Source organism: Eucyclogobius newberryi, unplaced genomic scaffold (genome assembly GCF_026437365.1).
Source record: "Eucyclogobius newberryi isolate DKJ021-1_F unplaced genomic scaffold, fEucNew1.0.hap1 SCAF_15, whole genome shotgun sequence".
Taxonomy (NCBI): domain Eukaryota; kingdom Metazoa; phylum Chordata; class Actinopteri; order Gobiiformes; family Gobiidae; genus Eucyclogobius; species Eucyclogobius newberryi.
Window position 1 is genome coordinate 20,331,319 of NW_027315779.1, and position 19,936 is coordinate 20,351,254.

At 41.0% G+C, this 19,936-nt stretch overlaps 1 protein-coding gene across 1 annotated transcript in view; it reads right to left on the bottom strand.

Moving 5' to 3' along the window:
* Positions 1-146: 146 nt before the first annotated feature.
* The window catches only part of srrm3 (serine/arginine repetitive matrix 3), an 84,428-nt gene continuing 64,638 nt past the window's right edge, over positions 147-19,936 (bottom strand). The window contains exons 4-14 of the mRNA XM_072446645.1: positions 19,399-19,488; positions 18,831-18,911; positions 17,934-18,002; positions 11,507-11,542; positions 11,348-11,398; positions 10,448-10,555; positions 9,354-9,471; positions 4,312-4,583; positions 3,697-3,936; positions 3,500-3,625; positions 147-1,727 (exon numbers count right to left, since the gene is read on the bottom strand). Of these exons, the coding sequence (XP_072302746.1) occupies positions 1,538-1,727; positions 3,500-3,625; positions 3,697-3,936; positions 4,312-4,583; positions 9,354-9,471; positions 10,448-10,555; positions 11,348-11,398; positions 11,507-11,542; positions 17,934-18,002; positions 18,831-18,911; positions 19,399-19,488 (1,381 nt within the window). The 3' untranslated portion in view covers positions 147-1,537. The remainder of the gene's footprint in view (positions 1,728-3,499; positions 3,626-3,696; positions 3,937-4,311; positions 4,584-9,353; positions 9,472-10,447; positions 10,556-11,347; positions 11,399-11,506; positions 11,543-17,933; positions 18,003-18,830; positions 18,912-19,398; positions 19,489-19,936) is intronic.

Below are 19,936 nucleotides of genomic sequence, written 5' to 3' on the forward strand. Positions count from 1 at the left end.
TTACATGACAAGGGAATATTCTAGCTGATGTATAGAAAGGTAAAGTAAGGTCTCCTAATGACTGGAATGTTCCCACTAGTGTCATCTGCAGAATAGTCTGGGTATTACACACAAAACACTGATGCGACAGAATGACAACATTAACATTGTTGATTCCCCATTTCTGTTTATTGTCAGGTATAGTAGTCTGTACACAACAAAGGAGGCCATTGACAATAACATGGGCAGTGCTATAGTTGGAGTATATTCTGCAAACTTGTATCAGTGTTAAATCTAGATTTTACTGCATGGATGGGCAAAAAAACACTTAGAGGTATTCTTGAGTGCACCAGGGTGGCTATAAACAACAGAAGACACAGAACATACAAGTATAATGGCATTCTGGTCTCCTGGAGTGGACCTGTTTACTTCTGTTAGCCATAAAATCAAATGGAAAATAATACCACAATGGAATTGAAATGAGCTGTTACAATAGGCCAATGATGTCATAACGGCAGTAGTTGAGGGATCAAGTGAACGCCCCGATGCTCCACTGGCTAAAGTCATAATCACATCCATCCTCTTCACTGAAAGCAACTGTAGGCTACAATGTGTGTTCCGTCAAGTTTCAAAGGAGTGGCAATCTCATCTCGACACCAAGACATCAAGACACAGAAGAAGGTTTGCTTTATATTTCAAATAATTTAAACAATAAATAATTAAATACATACAAATGAATAAATACAGAAGTTTTATAAATAGTAAAAGTAACATGTGCATGGACAGTATTTGCAGACAGTTTCCCTCTACATCGCACTTGCACGCACCCTCACATATGAAGTTAGCAACATAGTTCTGTTCAGGGGGGAAAGAAAGAAATACTAAATACATAATTTTCTCCGGTTTGTTCCAAGGAAGCAGCAGATGATGCACGTTCATCCTTCCTATGTCTATCTTTTGCATCATGCTTTCCTGCAAATTACCTACTTCCTGGAACTCTATGGAATATACAGTGCATAGTTTACAAAGCCAGAACTTAAAGGATCTATACAGACAAACCTATACAATACATTTGTGAGCATTAAAAAAATGTCCCTTTTGCTGCCTATTTGTTCTCACTTTTGTTCCTATATCTGTGCTTTGATTAAATTAAACTATTCGGAGGGAAGTGATTATAAAAACCCCAAATGGTCCAATTTTGAAAAGCACAGTCAACTCCATGACGCATTAATTCCTGATTAAAAAAACACAAATATTTATAAATAAGTACATATCTATATATATATTTTTGTATTTTAATGCTTCATTTTTGGTTGCTTGGTGGAAGAAAAGAAGAAAAGTGCTCATTAACAGATTTGTTCAACAGACTTGACCAAATTACGTTTCCTCATCTGATATCTTAGTTAAGACATGAACAAGGACAACCCATTCCAGATATCAAAGCATATACCCCCTTTTTGATCCAGGCTCTCGCATACATAAACATGGAAGTCCTGGTGTGTTCCTTCACACCAGCACAGTCCCACAGCTGAGTGCATTCGGGTGGCCCTGAAACGACTCAGAAACCCGGGCTGTCGTCACTGCTGTGGCTGTAGTAGCTGTGGTGTGTGCGAGAGCGGCTCCGGCTCCAGCTCCGGCTCCGGCTGCGGCTGCTGTAGCTGCGACTGCGACTTCGGCCTGACGGGCTGCTGCCGGAGCTCGACGACGACGGGCTGGGCCGGTAGTACGGGATGGGCCGCTTACGAGCACTACAGGTAAATAAAAGAGCAGATGTGAGTGGAGATGCAGAGAGCAAAATGTGCAGTGTTAGCTGGGCTGGGCGGTAAGTTTGATTCATTTACACAGCTCAGAGGCATGTCGAGTTCAGTTTGTCATTTATTGCAAAGCTGTTGCCTATGTACTGCATTGTAGAGAACCAAGCACATCAAGGTTGCACCTGATTATCCCTATATACATGCGTTCGCACATCCGGGAACTTGTGCAGTGGCAACCGAGTCCGCCATTTTGAAAGGGGCACAACAGCACGTCTACTACATACGAAATCCAGGAAATATGAGGCCAAAATGCCAAACTGCTGTTAGGACATTGCTCTGTTGACTGACCAAGGACTTATAGCTTTGTCGTGTACCTTAGTTTGCCGTTATTGTCTAAAGAATCAAAGTATTCGTAGCTCATTATGCCGTAGAAAAGGATGTAGTTGTGTTGGTTTTTATATATCGCGTGTCCCTTTTTAAAATGGCCGCTATGGGGAAGTCCCGAACGCATGTATAGGCAAATACTTGAACTGAAGCGAACAATATGAATTCAGGTTTTAATTTTCTATAGCCCAGCCCAATGTTTTAGTAACACCAACATCAACGTTAGCTTTTGTTCAGTGCAGCATCTGAAACAAAGATGTGTGCAGATTAAAAAAAGACAAAGCTGTTAAGCCACATGGTGCAGACACGTAAATGCTAGTAGAGAGTTGCTGGTAGTTAGTTTAAGCTCCCAGAATGCCATGTTAGTAGCCACCCGCCAGTGTCTCCTGTAATTTTAATCGGCCATTGGCGCCCAAAATGAGCACTTTCTTCTTAGCGGAGTCCCACAGCCCAGAAAATCAACAGTGTGGGGGTGAGACGGCTTTGCTATCAAGTCATTTGTGCTGCTGTGTGCGGTGCCCTTCACTGCCATTTGACCATACATTGAGATAAAACTGTCTTTGTTTTCTCTATCTGTCCAGGGAACTCACAGCTGGTGCGATCATGAGACACCTGCCCAAATGAGCCTTGATAGCATTTTAATCTCACTCCCGGTGTGAAAACATTAGTGCAAAACCACACAGGAGGTTATCTGTGGTGTACATTTGAATGTGGTTAAAGACAAAGATGAAAGAGCTGGAGCAAAGGACAGAAAAGCCAGGAGGAGGCCAGGTTTTTACTCGAGGGATCTGGGCTGGTTTTGCTTGAGGAGTCAGACTTAGAAGGGGCCCTGCTGCACGGCAACAGTTACCAGGGTAACTAGCCCGCAGCGTGGATGTGCAGCTTCCTGTTGTCACCAGGATCTTTAAGACTGGAGTGAGAAAAATGACAAAACACACATGTACAACTGGGCCATAGCAGGCAGGACATGAGCACCTATTTCCTTTACTGTTATAAAAGTCAGTGTCATCATTGGGGTCTAATTGTTTGAAGAGAAATCTACGCAATTTCAATGCCAGTGGTTTAGCTTAAATATGAAGCTAACAAAGCTTACAATAATTAAAACATGGTATTGTACAAAAAGAGACTTGCGGTCAACTCTGCTCTTGGTGTAGAGATGCCTTGAATAGTAAATACATTCAGTAAGAATTCACAAATTTTTGCACACAATCTAAAAACTACAGTATCAATAAAACGTAACAGTTGTTCTTGTTAAAAAGACATCAGCGGTACCTAAAAATGATTAGAGTCCTCAAGCCCTTTTTGTGTCGGTTGTGAGATAACGTAGCTGGTCAAGATTTTCTGGTACAGTGAAAGAGAGAGTACTGAGAAGTATTTATTACCTGGTGATCCTGCGGGCCTCCATGAAACTGGGCGAGTCTCTTCTCCTTTTGCGAATGGGTGAGTAACTCCGTGAGCGGCGTCGTGCTCTGCTGTCTGTATCGGAGCGGTTTGCGCTGTCCCTCTCCCTATAAACACACAAATTACACTCACTAACAGGCCCCCATTATCTGTAGGTGTCTAAAGTCAATACTCAAACCTGGAGTTGTTCTGCCTGTGTGGAGACTTGTTCTTACTGGGCCCTCTGTCCCTGGATATAGAGCGAGAGGAGGAGCGAGCACTGCTCCAGGAGCTGCTCCTCTGCCGAAGGCTCTTGCCTCGGGACTCCCCCCTTTTCCTCCCAGATGAGTGGCGTCCTGGTGATGGAGAATGGCTGCGGTGGTGCGGCTGGCCCCGCCCAGAATGGTGGCGTTTCTTAGAAGAATGTGCACTTTTTGTTCTGTTGACATACATATCTGATGAGTTGCTGTATGTATGTATGTATATATATATATATATATATATATATATATATATATATATATATATATATATATATATATATGGATTTTTCTTTTGAATACCAAGACTAAGAAATAAAGCAACAGGTTAAACACTGATATTACTAAGCAGAAATGAGAGTGAAAATTAAATAAATTGATTAAATTATGTTTCAATAATGATTCAATTATTTTCTATTATTCCCCTTATGTGCTTAATCTGTGTTACAACACTGGAATGTCCCCACTATGTGACAAACAAAGGTTCTCTTATCTTAATTAAATCTATTCATTTATAAACAGAGTCCATTCCGAGAACATGGGATTAGGCCTACCTCTTCTGGTGACGGGACGTCCTGCCTTTGTGGGTGTGGTTGTGCTGGGAGTGTGTGGAGTCGCTGCTGTGGGCCGGGGAGTGGGAGGTCTTGTTCTGCCCCCGGTTGTCCCCTTTCCGCCCTGATGTCTGGGACACTGGGTTTCTGCTGTCCACATTTTCGGCTTCAGATGCCTGTCCTGCCTGGCTCCTGTTGGGGGCGCTGTGCAACTTGTTGTCTCTCAGCACAGAGTTCTGGTGATTGGAAGACCCAGAGGACGGCACACGTTGCTTCTGTAGAAAAACGATGACCAACAAAGGAGGAAAAACAAAACAAAAAGAAAAGAAGAATAGAGGCATTAGAGAGTTTCCTTGTGAGTTTTCAAGTGCTACGGTGTACTTGCCAAAAGAAGGTAACATCTAAAAGAAAAGATCAATGTTTTCTCCATATGGCTTAAAGATAGTCCTCTATGGTGCAGCGCATGCAATACTTGACATGCAAAACCATAATGAGTTGAAAAAATAATAATTGCAAAACAAACAAAAACTAGGAAGGGGGGAAGAGAGGAGAAAACATAAGAAACGTATGAACTGAATAAGTTGAAGAGCAAAAGGCAGAAAAAAGAGCTACATATTTGAAGAGTAGAAAAACAGAGGACTGCTCCAGTTTAAGTTATGGTTCAAAAGAAATGAAACAAACAGAAAGAGAAGACAACTTGACAGAACATCACAGAAATGGAAGGAACAAAATAAAGTTCACAATTATTGAATTATTGAATCAGAAAACAAATCGTCTGCTACTCAATTTTCACTTTCTGCATTTTTTCCTGGAGACAATTGTTGAGATGTGAACAGCGACCCATTTTCTCAGATTGTAATGCTTACTCTTGTTTAACTCCCTTCTGGTTAACATCCACTTACCAATAAAGTGGTATTCCCTCCTTTAGTAGGTAAGGTATGAAGAAAAGGGAAAAGTGGGGCAACATAAGTGCATCATTAGATTCACAAAATGCAAGAGAAAAAGACACAAAACCCTTCCCTGCCAGTGACTCATGAGAGAATGTATGAAAATCAATGGAACAGAAGTGAAAATAAAGAGGAGAAGCACAATGTGCAGGGAATACCTCACACAAAGTCAATCCTCAGGGCCTATAGCCACCTCCATAAACATCACACAGCAGCTAGCTATTACATAGAAGAGAGGCCCTCCGTGCCTCTGTCACAGATTAGGTGCTGTTTTACCACTCGATACAGTCAGAGGTCAGCTATGCGAAGGGCACAGTTACAGTTGCTGCTCATAGCATCAATACATAGAGAAATGGTGGCGATGCATACAACAATTTAATTTTTGTTTGACTCTATGGAACATATTATGGTTACTAATTTATTACTGTGAAGTTTTATCCGCAGTAAATGCAAGGCTCATGATTTAGCATGGAATTTTCTTTTTATCAATGACTGGCAATGTCTACTTTAATTTGTCTTACTGTTTGGCAGTGCCCCAAGTTGTGCTTAAACCCTAACCCCCCAAAAGGGTCTCTGATGCACATATGTGACTGTGAGCCAGCTCTATTGGCTGCTCTACATGCATTACATCGTGCTGTAAGCAAGGACAAAGCAACAGGACCAATACGTCTGCATCAACAGACCACTAAAAGTCTTATACGAATCAAACGCACCATCACTGATTTGTGAAACTAATTGTGGTAAAAAAAACACACTGACGAACAGAGGTGCTGGACAAGTAGAAATGACGCATTCTGCCAAAAAATAAGTAAATAAAATAATACATGATAATGGACCTGGAAGGTAAAGCGGGACTTTGGAATGAAGTTAATAGAAAGAGGACAACCAGAGCTCCACGTACTCCAATCTCTACCAAGTCAAATCACAACTGATGAAGTAACTTAATTTGACCATCGAGAGAGAGAGAGAGAGAGAGAGAGAGAGAGAGGAAAGGGGAAAGAGAGAGTGAGAGAGAGAGAGAGAGAGAGAGAGAAGGGGAAAGTGAGCATGAGAGGCAAGAAAGGAAGAGAGAAAAAGAGAAAGGAAGAGAGAACATTGACGTCACTCAGGCTAGGGTGCTTGTCACATTCTCATCTGCATATAGATCACGTGCGTAGGCAAAGCAATTACCTACCTTCCATTTCAATCAGTGACACGTATGCAATATCAACATAAAAACAGGAAAGAAAGAAAATAAAAATAAAAAGTAGAAGGAATGTTCTCCGCAGCGAAATGGGAAAAAGACAATGACCTCTTTTAGTATCAAAGCTACAGATTTGAATTTTAAGCAGGAAAAAAAGCAACTGAAACGGGGATGAACAAAATCCATATGGCAAACCGAAAACTAAAAGATGAGTCTAACAACACTATGAGTTGCTTTGTCTTTTTCACTTGTACAAATGCAGCCATATTTGTATCAACAAGGAGGGAGGAGGAAGTGGACAGAGTTAATAATCATTGTATTAGTGTTAGACTGAGGAGAATAAGGAGGACATAGAGGAGGAGGCATGCAGAGCTGGCAGATGTAGCAATACAACTAAGAAAGTATAAAAGGACTAAGACACCCACATGAGACATGGACAGGTGAGGGAGGCTTTAGAGGGACTTTCAGACGCTCTACTGACGGCTAACGGACAGCTACAAAGTCCACTCTTCTGGACAAAGGGACTCTAGTCACATTTAGACACGGGAGTTCAACCTCAACATGTTCAAAACTGCTTGGGTCACTTTGAGCAACATTGTGATGTATTTGTTATTTAGTCCTAATGAGTCTTTTAATTGTAAAGTGATTAACATTTACACATCTACAGAAACAAAACCTTACATGAAAACATTCACATGCATTGAGCTGTCTTTTAACATTGAACACCTACATAACTATTGTTAGGTTGTGTTGCACCTTCATTGGCAGGTAGAGAACACTGGACCAATAGATAATTGTTTGTCCAGTAATAGTTACTTAGAATAGGGGGTAGAAACTAACTTAAGACGCTTGTGTTCTGAACGAGTGGTCAGTTCCACTTACTGAGTGACATGGACTTGGACAAATGTTCAACATCAAAGCTGAAGATTAAAATTACACATAATCAAGAAATCTTCCTCTGAGGAGCCACACAGTTTGTGAGTTAAACCAGATGAACTCTCACACCAGTGAAGGGTCTGATGGTCCAATATTCTTCAACTGTCTTTGGATGATTCTTTATGAATAGAATTAGCTCACAAAAAGCCTTGTTATTGTCTTCTTTCTTGGACAGAATCTAGCAGAAGCACTGGACAGAAAAGACTGCCACCCGGGGGCGACATGCACATCCACAGTAAAGCATTAGAGAGGACTTTAATCCTGCAGCACTCGGACAATTGGAGGAGAGTAAGATCTATCAACTTGAGAGAGAGAGACAACTGTATTGACAAGAAGAAACTATAACACATACCCATTTAACCTACTTGGTCCAGTTCCAAAGCATTTGAGTGCTTTTTATATAAACAAGACAGAGAGGGCATTTATTCATGGGTAAATACCACTTAAAATGTAAAAAAAATGAAAGAAACAACAAGCAGAGAGACAAAGAAATAGAGATTTATCATAGAAACATGCAAGCCGCTGTGGGAGTTTTAGTCAGTGTCTGCAATCCATTTAGCAGGCTCGTTCATCACAAAATAATATCATACTTGTTCTGTCTAAGTAGGACTGTTTTCTTTTGAAGCTAATTGTTATTGTTATTTTGTGGCTGTGAACTTAAATAATCCTTTTATGTTGAGAGACCAAGGTGATTTGGATATATAAAAGCAAGTCATTTAAAATAAACATTGGCATTAATAATGAACACGTTTTACTCCAGGAGCGTTATCAAAGTAGACAAATATGTTTTTGATTTACAAAACAACCCATTATGACGTGTACGTGACACTAGAGGCGACAGAACAACTCAAACCTAGAATGACTTTTATTAAACTTTTCCTAAAGGAAAGGAGGACAGGCTCTCTTGTTTTTCTAATTATAACTCAGTTTAGTAGGATTGCATCTGTGGTAAATATCTTAGTTTTACTTTGGTGAAGTTGCTGTTTGTGAAGACATTTTGAAAAATAAAATTGTAAAATTACAGGAAGCTGAGTTCTAAAACAGAATCCCTCTGTGATGTCATCAATATGCGACGTGCCATTGAAAACACAGAGACATAATTACACATACAATTTTCTGACAGTTTAAACAGCTATTCAACTAAATAAATGTGTTATTTGGTATTACTGTTCGTCGAATTATAACTATTGTGTAATTTATTTGGATTTTGGCTCTTGTTTTCAGTATGGTTGCTAGGTAACAGTTGTGGAATTACTTCTATGTCATATTTGCTGCGCATGTTCAACCAGGATGTAACATAACACAATATGTTTTAGTGAAATGTGTAGTCTAACCTGTCATATAGACTTTAATGTCAAATAATGAGAGTCTTCTGACTTCAGATTGAGGAGAAATGATAGAAGGAGGGATTTTAAAGCCAATGTTTGAACAAGACCTTGACATTTTGCGGATTTAGAACATTATTGACCAGAGTATAATAAATGTTTCATAATCTTTAATAGATTTTGGCCAACTCTGGACTTGCCTCTTCTCTTACTTTCTTGTCTCACGCATTAGCAGGTGGCCAAATTGGAAGAAACAACACATCTTTTTGCTCATTCTGGTGGGAAGACCATGTGCCAGTGTAGTTGCATTTCCATTTCCACTGAGATGTGAGATGCTAATGTCATGGTCTGACTCGCAGTAGTGTGTACTACACGGAAACATTACAACTTTGCACTACTTTGTGCCCTTCCTCTGTTACTGGTGAACAACACCAACAACAAAAATAAAATAAATAAAATAACAAGATGGCAGAGGAGTCAAAGAGAGCCAGAAACAAAACAGCAGGAGCGGCAAAATTTACACACGACAAACATGTCTAAACCCTATGAGCTAATGAGAAAAGAGGAAAGAAAAGTCAGTTAAGTCATGATACACAGACTAATCTGAAGCCTGTGGAAGCTTTGGGGGATGGGGTAGAACAGGAGAATACATACATCATGGGCCTTTTCGGCGTCAGCGTGGTTATGTCGGGCTCGTCCGTTGTGCCATGCGCCGGGACTGGTAGAACTAGGAGAAACCTTCTGCCCATCCGCCTTGTGCTTGGAGTTGATTCTGAAGGAGAAACATGAACATGACAGAGACATAAACCACTTCAAGCATAATTAAATGACATATGCTGCAATTCATATTGAACTTGTTTATTCTTGATTATAAAAGTCACTGGACATGATGGACAAAATGGTTTATGTTATACTTTGGTTTTGTTTCTGAAGGCAATTATCCAATCACAAAGCAGACTGAGCCTCTCTTTTGGGTCAATTTCAAAGCTGAAAACCTCTCTATGATGTGAACGGTCACTACCTAACGCCCTACATACACTACCTTTGTATAAACATGGGCTATAAAACTGTATTGAACTTTTGCAAGAGATAATCACGCAGTTTTCATTTGATACATTTAAATAATAATCGCATAATGATATTCCAAACATTAGAGGAAATGAAAATGGGCTGAATGAGACGCCCCCAGAGCCATTCCAGGAAATCCATCTGTATATGAGTCTTTGCCCGTGGGCTTAGGTTAAAAATGAGAGTCACCTTGCAGCAGCCTCATGCCATATGAAGGTGTGTGTGTGTTTGTGTGTGTTTGTGTGTGTTTGTGTGTGTGTGTGTGTGTTTGTGTGTGCGTGCGTTTTTGTGTGTGTGTGTGTGTGTGTGCGTGCGTGCGTTTTTGTGTGTGTGTGTGTGTGCGTGCGTGCTTTTTTGTGTGTGTGTGTGTGTGTGTGCGTGCGTGCGTTTTTGTGTGTGTGTGCGTTTTTGTGTGTGTGTGTGTGTGTGTGCGTGCTTTTTTGTGTGTGTGTGTGTGTGTGTGCGTGCGTGCGTTTTTGTGTGTGTGTGCGTTTTTGTGTGTGTGTGTGTGTGTGTGCGTGCGTGCGTTTTTGTGTGTGTGTGTGTGTGTGCGTGCGTGTGTTTGTGTGTGTTTGTGTGTGTGTGTGTGTGTGTGTGTTTGTGTGTGTTTGTGTGTGTGTGTGTGTGTGTGTGTGTGCGTGCGCGTGCGTGTGTTTGTGTGTGTGTGTGTGTGTGTGTACCTGGTGGGAGACTTGGAGACGCTGCGTGCCGATGACACTGAGGCACTGCGGGAGCTACAGCAGCTGCCTTGACGCTGTGAACTCCGACTGGGAGTCTCCCCGGGAGACCTGTCACATGACAACAATATGCACCAATGCATTTCATTTAAATACGGAACATACTATCATACATCATAGAGAAGGCCTTATTATTTCAAACTAAACACAAAAGATACAGATTTTAAGCTGTAAAAGTGTGTTTGTCGTTTTAATAGCTTGATCTTTTTAGACACAAAACAATCTGTCTTTGAAAAGTAAGAAGGTAAAGCCATCACTGCTTTAAAACACTTGTGCTCCCCTAAAGCAAGTGGATTCATATTATTATTTGAACTGAACATGAATCAGGCATATGAACCCTCCCAAGCGACAGCACCAGTTAACCTACAATCTACAACCATAGTATTAAACTGAGAGTTGATATTAACCGAGCGCAGTATAAATGTGCACATCATAGGACAATCATGACGGACAATATGAATTCAAATCAGTAGCAATGTTCGGCCTGGATATTGTGATGAGGTGGGCTACACAAGCGCTCCATTCTGCGCGCTCCTTAAGATTCTCAGGGAGTCGGAGCTTGAGATAATAGGTGTAAAATAGCAATATAAATTTATGAGACACTAAGCACAGGTTCAATTGCACGTACTGTTGCAACGAGGGCCCGCCACGGAGGACTGTTTTAGCTGTCTGCGGACACGGCCTTTTGGGGTCTATTTAAACAAAAGCTCTGAGTAAATATGGAAATGTGTCTGTTTGTGTGGCTGCAGACCGATCTGTGTGTGTCAGCAGAGTATCACTATTCAAATGCACCTGACCCATTGTAAATAAATGTGTGTGTGCATGAATGAACGCACGCCTCACCGAGTTTTCTCCTTGTTCTTGTCTTTGTTTTTGTTCTTGGGGCTGCCTGAGCTGAAAAGGGGAGAAAATGTTTGAGACATTATGGGCAGCACAGTATTGATTATGCACACTGTGTCAGGTATGAAAGTCTTATGAATATAAATGTGATGAAACACATACCGGTGTCTTCTCTTCTTCCTGGAACCAGATGAGGATCTGAAAAACACATATGTATTCAGTATTAAAAAGCACACCATATTATTGCTGTATGAGTTGTCTTTTACGTGAACTGCCACTGTCACTGCCTAATGAGAATCTCCACACCAATTTGTTCTTGTTTGCACAGCATAAACAACAAATGAAATTGAGTTTGAGAATAAACCTATTTTAAACTAAGAATGGCAGAATGTGTTTAGTGAGTTTGATATTTGGTTTGCGCACACACTCATTCTGAAAAGATGTTTAATTCTGTAATCCATATTTGAGCTGTCATGTTTACTGGACGGGAGTGGATTTGGTTTTATAATGTTAAAAGTTTTTAAGTTTAAGAATCATTTGAAATCTAATAAGAAGTAAATCCTCACACCTCTCAGATTGGCAGAGCAGGTCTCATTGTATTCCCTCCAGCACGGGACACACTGGAGGGAATGGGTGGCCAGCCGCTCCTCAGCCTTCTCAGTTTGAATGACACCTCACCTGTTTATCCACTCATGCAGTTTCCATGGTGATTAGTCAGATTGGTCGGTAAGAGTTGTATCTATTTTTCTTGAAGAGGCCTTTTAAACACACCGACATCATGCGGTAGAGTGTGGGAGAAGGTGGCGGGAGGCACAAAGTGGGTTGATTCACGTTGAAAGCAGTGAAAAAAAAGATGTCACGCTAATTTATGTGATGCATGAGCGACTTAGGGCCGTGTGTTTGCCCTAATAGAGGGAATCAGCAGGAGAGCATGTGGGGCCGTGTTTGGGACGGACCATTACTCTTGTCTTTCACACAGTCTTGGCCCTCTAGAGGTGCATTCAGTTTGCATTCGTTTACCTAAATGTAAAAAGCTTTTATATTTGGCTGTTTATGTTAACTTAAATAGATATTATTAACTTATTAACTTGAATTTATAATTCAGAATGTTTGACTCGATAAAGCTGGACACACTAGAGGAATTGCAATCTATTAGTTAAATTGTGATATTTCTTCTCACAATAAACATCAAATGTGACTTTCCTACAACAAAAGAAGGTATAAACAAGGATTAAATCCAAATTAAATGAGTAAGAATAAGAAATATAGCCGCAAGCGGCAATGATCGGCCCTCGCCACGCCGCCGCCACACCGCCGCCACGCCGCAAGAGGAGGGGGCGCTAACGCGCCCCAATGGTCCTTTTATTACGCCTACTGCTGAATCTGTGACGCTGTCACATCTTCTCCCCTTTGTTTTACCATCAAAAAGCTATTTTATTTTGAATTCTTGGCAAAATGTGCGGCTTTGCCGCACAGACACCGTGACTCTTTGAATGAAAATGTGGATAACTTTTGATGGTCCACCCCTGAAGATGAGTCTCACCAAATTTCAGGTTAATAGGGCTGACGCCCTGGGAGGAGTTCGTGAAAGTCTAAAGTGTAAACATGTTCTGGCGATTTCCCAATTGGAATAACATGAAAGGTTTCGGTCATCGTTACGGCAACGCCATAACAATTATGACATGGGTCTCATTGACTTTTTTGATGGGGATGCCAAAATTGAGTTGTGTGTCAAATTTCATATAATTTCGCAAAACTAAACATTTAACTTCCATATAAAATCTGTAGGGGGCGCTGTGGCGCCAAATGAATTTATTTCACTTCAAGTAGGTTTAGGGCAAAGAGTTTAACAACTGATTCTAATTTGACGCAATTCAGACTTTATCTGCGCAAACGGCAGAAATTTTAAATATGGGAGATTTCTGAAATTCTAGCTACAGTTTGCGGCTTCGCCGCACCGAGACCGTGAGAGGTATCAATGTAATTTGGATAACTTTTGATGTCCCACTCCTCAGTAGCATTTTCACCAAATTTCAGCTTTTTAGGGCCAACGCCCTGGGAGGAGTTCGTAAAAGTACGACGTTTCGAAAAACTCCGAAGTCATGTTTAGCCATTTTTGAAGCAATATGGCCGACATTTGGTTGGGCGGACGGCGTTGCTGTAATAATATTTTTTACTTCTCTTGTCACCATCTACCTCTGCGCCAAATTTCATGATTCTATGATCAGATTTTTTTTGGGTCATTTCCCATCTCTCAATGCATTTTTGGTACATTTGGGGGCGCTGACGCGCCAATTTTTTTATTTTATAAAAGGGAAATAGCCAGAATGTAGAGAGGCACGATTTTTAGAGGTGTGAACATTTTTGTGACTTTTCGTCAATGTTCACTGGGTGAAAAATAGGGGGGTTGGTCCCGAGAAGAAGAAGAAGAAAGAATAATATTCCGATGCGAAAACAATGTTTCCCATTTTTCAAATATCATAAACTATACATTTTCGGAAAGCGCTCGCGCTTTCCTACCTCATGGTGTGGGTCCCTGGTCACTGACGGGTACTTTCGTTAATTTTGAGTGGGCTCTGCCCACTTTGTGTTTTTGGCCCTCTAAACAGTAATAATGTTCAATTTTTGCATTACATGCTTATATGCACGGAACATGCAAGAGATGGGGAACGTATTCGTGAGCTACTTAGCGCAAATGAGTGCTTTATATATCAATGTAAAGTGCTCGTTTAGTGCGCACTTTTGCACGGGCTTCGCCCGTTTACAACGGTAATGTTCCATTTTCCTACAACTAATTAGTATGCACGGGGCGTGCATGAGTGGAGGAGTGCGTTAGTGAGTGTTTGGAAGTGGGCGAGCGCTTCGCGCTCGATTTCGTGCGCACTACGTGCGCACTTTCGCAGCCGTGCTTCGCACGGCCTTACGAGATTAATAGGCCTCTCGCCAGCTTGTGGCGCTCGGGCCTAATAAAACAATGTTGTACTGTGGCTTATCCAAATTGGAAGTGCAAAAGAGAACTCTCAAGTTGCACTTATACATCAGTGTGAGAACAACTGAAATGAAGTATTAGTGAACGGAACAAGCGTCACTTAAAGCTTTAGTAATATGCTCCATAAACAAAGGCGACAACAAGGGGCTTTTCTCACAAGGGACAAACCAAGCAAGCAATGATCTTTGCTGCCCTGTCCCATCCATTATTCATATATCAACAGTACCTGCAATGCGCTAGGAGCGAGAGAGCGCGCCTGTGTGTGTGTGTATGTGTGTGTGTGTGAGCCTGTGTGTGTGTGTGTGTGTGTGTGTGTGAGCCTGTGTGTGTGTGTGTGTGTGTGTGAGCCTGTGTGTGTGTGTATGTGTGTGTGTGTGAGCCTGTGTGTGTGTGTGTGTGTGTGTGTGTGTGAGCCTGTGTGTGTGTGTGTGTGTGTGTGTGTGAGCCTGTGTGTGTGTGTGAGAGTGTGTGTGTGTGTGTGTGTGTGTGTGAGCCTGTGTGTGTGTGTGTGTGTGTGTGTGAGCCTGTGTGTGTGTGTGTGTGTGTGTGAGCCTGTGTGTGTGTGTGTGTGTGTGTGTGTGAGCCTGTGTGTGTGTGAGAGTGTGTGTGTATGTGTGTGTGTGTGAGCCTGTGTGTGTGTGTGTGTGTGTGTGAGCCTGTGTGTGTGTGTGTGTGCCTGTGTGTGTGTGTGTGTGTGTGTGTGAGCCTGTGTGTGTGTGTGAGAGTGTGTGTGTGTGTGTGTGAGCCTGTGTGTGTGTGTGTGTGTATGTGTGTGTGCGTGTGTGTGTGAGCCTGTGTGTGTGTGTGTGTGTGTGTGCGTGCGTGCGTTTGTGTGTGTGAGCCTGTGTGTGTGTGTGTGTGTGTGTGTGTGCGCGCGCGTGTGTGTGTGTGTGTGTGTGTGCATGGCAGTGAGGGCGGTGTGTGGACCAGGGGGGCGGGGGTCTGGGATGTGTGTGCGTGTGTGTGCGAGCGTGTGTGCGTGTGTGAGTGTGTGTGCGTGTGTGTGAGCCTGTGTGTGTGTGTGTGCGTGCGTGCGTTTGTGTGTGTGAGCCTGTGTGTGTGTGTGTGCATGGCAGTGAGGGCGGTGTGTGGACCAGGGGGGCGGGGGTCTGGGATGTGTGTGTGTGTGTGTGCGTGTGTGTGTGTGTGTGTGTGCGTGTGTGTGCGAGCGTGTGTGCGTATGTGAGTGTGTGTGCGTGTGTGTGTGAGCCTGTGTGTGTGTGTGTGCGTGCGTGCGTGTGTGTGAGCCTGTGTGTGTGTGTGTGTGTGTGCGCGTGTGTGTGTGTGTGTGTGTGTGTGCATGGCAGTGAGGGCGGTGTGTGGACCAGGGGGGCGGGGGTCTGGGATGTGTGTGTGTGTGTGCGTGTGTGTGCGAGCGTGTGTGCGTGTGTGAGTGTGTGTGCGTGGCAGTGAGGGCGGTGTGGGGACCAGGGCGGAGGGGGTCTGGGATGTGTGGTGGATGGATGAGAGGTGGGGAATAGAAGGGGAGTTGGTGCAGTGATGCTCAGCAATTTGATGCGAGGCTCATTTTTCTTGTGTTGTTGTTGTTGTTGTACAGGCCCGGGTTATTAGAGCGACTCATTTAGAAGCCACTCCCCTGATCGAGCCGGCCAATCAGAGGAAGAGTCTGCTACCATTAGTTATGATATCCCAATGCCTCCCTGTGGGATAATGTGATGATGCGGTGAAGGTTTTTTAGCTTGATTCTTGCTTCTTTTTTTTTTTTGGGTTGTTGCTATTATCTGTAAAATGTCTTCCCATTTGTTCCACCAGCATACAATTTTACTGCAGCCAAGGAGGATATGTTTTCACTGTTTTTAAAGTTTGTTTGCAAGATAACATGATTTCCAATTGTACATAGACCAGTAGTACAAAGATTAGTACCATCATTTAGCATATTGGGTATTTTTGTTTTATAAATAAAGTAAACTGAACTAAGAAATACATACAAGAATAGGATTGTTGCCATAGAAATGAACAATTGACAGAATGATGCAGGGAGAAGTAACGCGTGTCTCAAGTAATTATAGTTATCATTATATAGGTATTAATAATGAAAGAAAGTGTATACAATGCCAATACACACACACAATCGCCCAGTCAAAATTCACAAACATAGGAACTTGCTTTGTTGATTCGGTGCAATGTAATGTCTGTGTTGTTGTCAGTCTGCTGTTGTTGTTGTTGTCACTTTTGTTACAGTTTTGTATTTGTAAATAAATGAATAAATAAAATAATGATCATTAACTATCTTTTAAACTAGGGTTAATAAAATATTCAAATTTTGAATGATGTAACTCACTGGGAAAAGACTGGATTGTTTTATGGTTGTAAATTAACAACATTAATTAATTCATAGTAAAACATGCTTTTTGGAAAAGTAACTGTGTCTTTGACTCCTGGAGTCAGAAATGGATGGCCACTGTTGAACTGAAGACATGCTTTTGGCAATATATAGAACTTTTGCTGAAGAACTAGCACATTTCTAAGTGTAAAAGACACTTTTTGCTCTGATTGATGTCCCCGGTGCTACTAGTTTTAGTGTCCCTTCCTTCCTGTTCCACTTCGTCATTTTGAACATTTATCATTTGTTCTGTCTGGCTTCTTTTGACTTTGCTTCCTTAATTTTAATCGATGTCTACACTTTAATAAGTGCCTCAGCGGGACTCATATTGAGGACCGGCATAATACAATTTAATGTTCAATGTAATAAAACTAAGGAAAGTAAAGTATTTTGGGATCCCTTTGGTGCTATGGGATTTTCATTTCACTTTAAGGCACTATGAGTGCTATGCAGGGTTATTATCATTTTTCCAACTTATCTTGGGTTGACTTGACCTGCAAATTGAGGAGAAATAAACATGTTTTGTTCATTCTCAGTTTGCTTTGCTTCATTGGAAAGCTCAAAACTAGGATTTTAACGATATGCAAATCTCTCTGTACAATATTATAATGATATTCAGTTCAAGGTTCGATCTTTTTGAGATATTGTGGAGAGGCTAACAGAACTGTAGACAATACCTTTTTCCTTTCAAATTAATTAGATATAAACATGCATAAAAACTGTTATATTTTTCATACTGTTGCTGTTGCAGTGAAAGGATCATAGTTTATGTGCAGTTTCTTATGATATTTTGCTCCAACAAAACAATAAATGTTAACACAGGAGCTTTTATTCGACCATATGTTGTGACCAGCTCTCAATATTATTGTTGTGAGACCACTGACGATACTAAATATATCATCATATTTTGGTTATTGTTACCTTCTTAAACAGAACCTCCATAATTTAGCCACTGAGCTCTAAACTTGCACTCCAGCTCTTGTAACTAATTTAATCTTGTAACTTGTATTTAGATTAGAAAGAACCCTTTTAAGATCTGGCAACCGAAAGAGTGCGGCTTGTTACTGTCTCTTGAAATGGCCTGAGATCCAAAACACAAAATGTAAGGAGGATAAATCAACATTACAATTGTTATTAGTGAAAAATAATGACTCAATTTGAGGGGGTTTATTTATTAAAATGCACCGAGCCTGTCACAGTTTGAGGGCAGGTGCAGACGGAGCCTTTGAAAGAGCCTGTATACAAACACTACTCACCTGTCACGTTTGTGCTTTTTCCCACTCTTCTTCTTCTTCTCGCGGCGAGTGGGCGAGGAGCTGCCCAATCTAGTGACAACAAGAACACGCAAAAAGCACTCAAGCCAAATATTCTATAGAACATGATGAATTACATTAGGTTATAAATGGGTTTGGTAGATTGGCCTGCTATCTTAATAAAACTAAGTGAAGTGCCAGTTCCTTCGAATAGTTCTGATTTGTTACAGAATTTGATTATGGTAATGTACCTTACTAAAACTGTATGCTCAGTGCCAAGTGTAACTTCTGTGATGCTACTGCTGGAATGCCAATTTCCTGTGGGACCAATAAAGTATACATTTTCTACCCAAGCAATTCTCATTCTAGTGCATTTTAAACCTTTCTTCCTCCTTTTTAAACTGATTTTACAGGTTGTAAAAAAAAATACTCATATGGATTCAGAAAAAAACTAATAGAAAAGAGCATGGCACAATGTAAATGTATCACTCTCTATGGAGAAAGTCAAAGATAAGGAAGTTTAATGTGATTGTCCCACAAAGTGCAAGTCAGATCTCTAGAGACAACTTCTCTCAGTAGAATGTATGTTTTTCAAGCAGGCTCAGAAAAGTGACATAATGCACCTTTAACTGAAAATAATTTATAAGAACAAGTTAAGATATCTTTTCTTTCATAAAAATGTTGCATGTATGAACATAAGTCATGTGGAGAGAATTGTTTGCTGCTTGATTTTATTTGTTCAGCAACCAATGCATCAAACCTGATCTAATTTGTTTTAATATGAAATTGTTACTTTTTCTTCAGCACGTGATGGACAGGCTCTATTCATACAGAATAAGCCTCCACAAACCCACATGCTAATCATGTTGGCGATCATCACCCGACACTGTTTCCACTCACCGGCTCCTCCTGCGTCCAGATTTTTTCTTCTTCCGCTTCTTTGGCCGCGGCGACGGAGAGCTGCTGGATTTCCTCTTCACTCTGGATGAAATCATTTACAAGACATTGCTACGTTACAACATTCTGTGGAGAAAAGCGGTTAAACTTTTGATTCTACTGTAGTTATTAACTTACAAAAGAAAATAAAAGAAAAACATATCATACAAACGCAAGCATCAATTTTCTCATCAACTCTAATCATTCAGCCATAGCACATAATGTTATTGCAATAAAGTAGCGGAAAAAAATAGGAAATTGCTTTGGGGAAATTATTCCTCCACTTAATCTGCTTTGTGGAGTGACACAGGCAGAAATCTAAATGGCCATCTCCTTTGTAACGCTCAAACATAAACGCTTTGTTATCTTGGTACCGCAGAACAAGATGGCTGTGATACTGGAATTGAAAAGCATCTGAATATGGATATTACCGACTGCGATGAGGTGTACGGGGTGTACACAGTAGAGAGAACCGCACAAGGACAGTTGTTATGCACTATGCAGTAACGTGTACATTATGTACTGTGGATACCTGTTATCACTGCCATAGTCGTAGTCTCCGTCTTCATAGACAAACTCCTGGTTGTCCTCGTACTCGTGGTGATAGTGCAGGTTGTTGACTCTGGGAAAACAAAGAAACAACAGCGTGACTATTTTTCTTCTTTTATAAAATGTATATTACAATGTATATATATATATATATATATATATATATATATATATATATATATATATATATATATATATATATATATTTTCAGTTTTCAAATGTAAAAACAAAACAGAAAACACAGAACAGAGAAAAGGACACAGAAAGAGAACAACATGAATAAAGGCAAACACATTAAATGAAGCTACAGCCCATATTATCCAACATATAAAGGCCAAAGTTTGTCAAATTCTTCTGTACATTTCTATGGTGGTCCAGTCCCTGATCGTTGGTTTAGTTTGTGTAAACTATTTCTTTGCTCTTTTTTTCCTACAGCCAGACGTCTGTTCCAAATGTTTCCATTTATTGTGTCCATGGCAGGACTTTTGAGGCCCAAATACACAGTTCTGAAGTTCAGTGC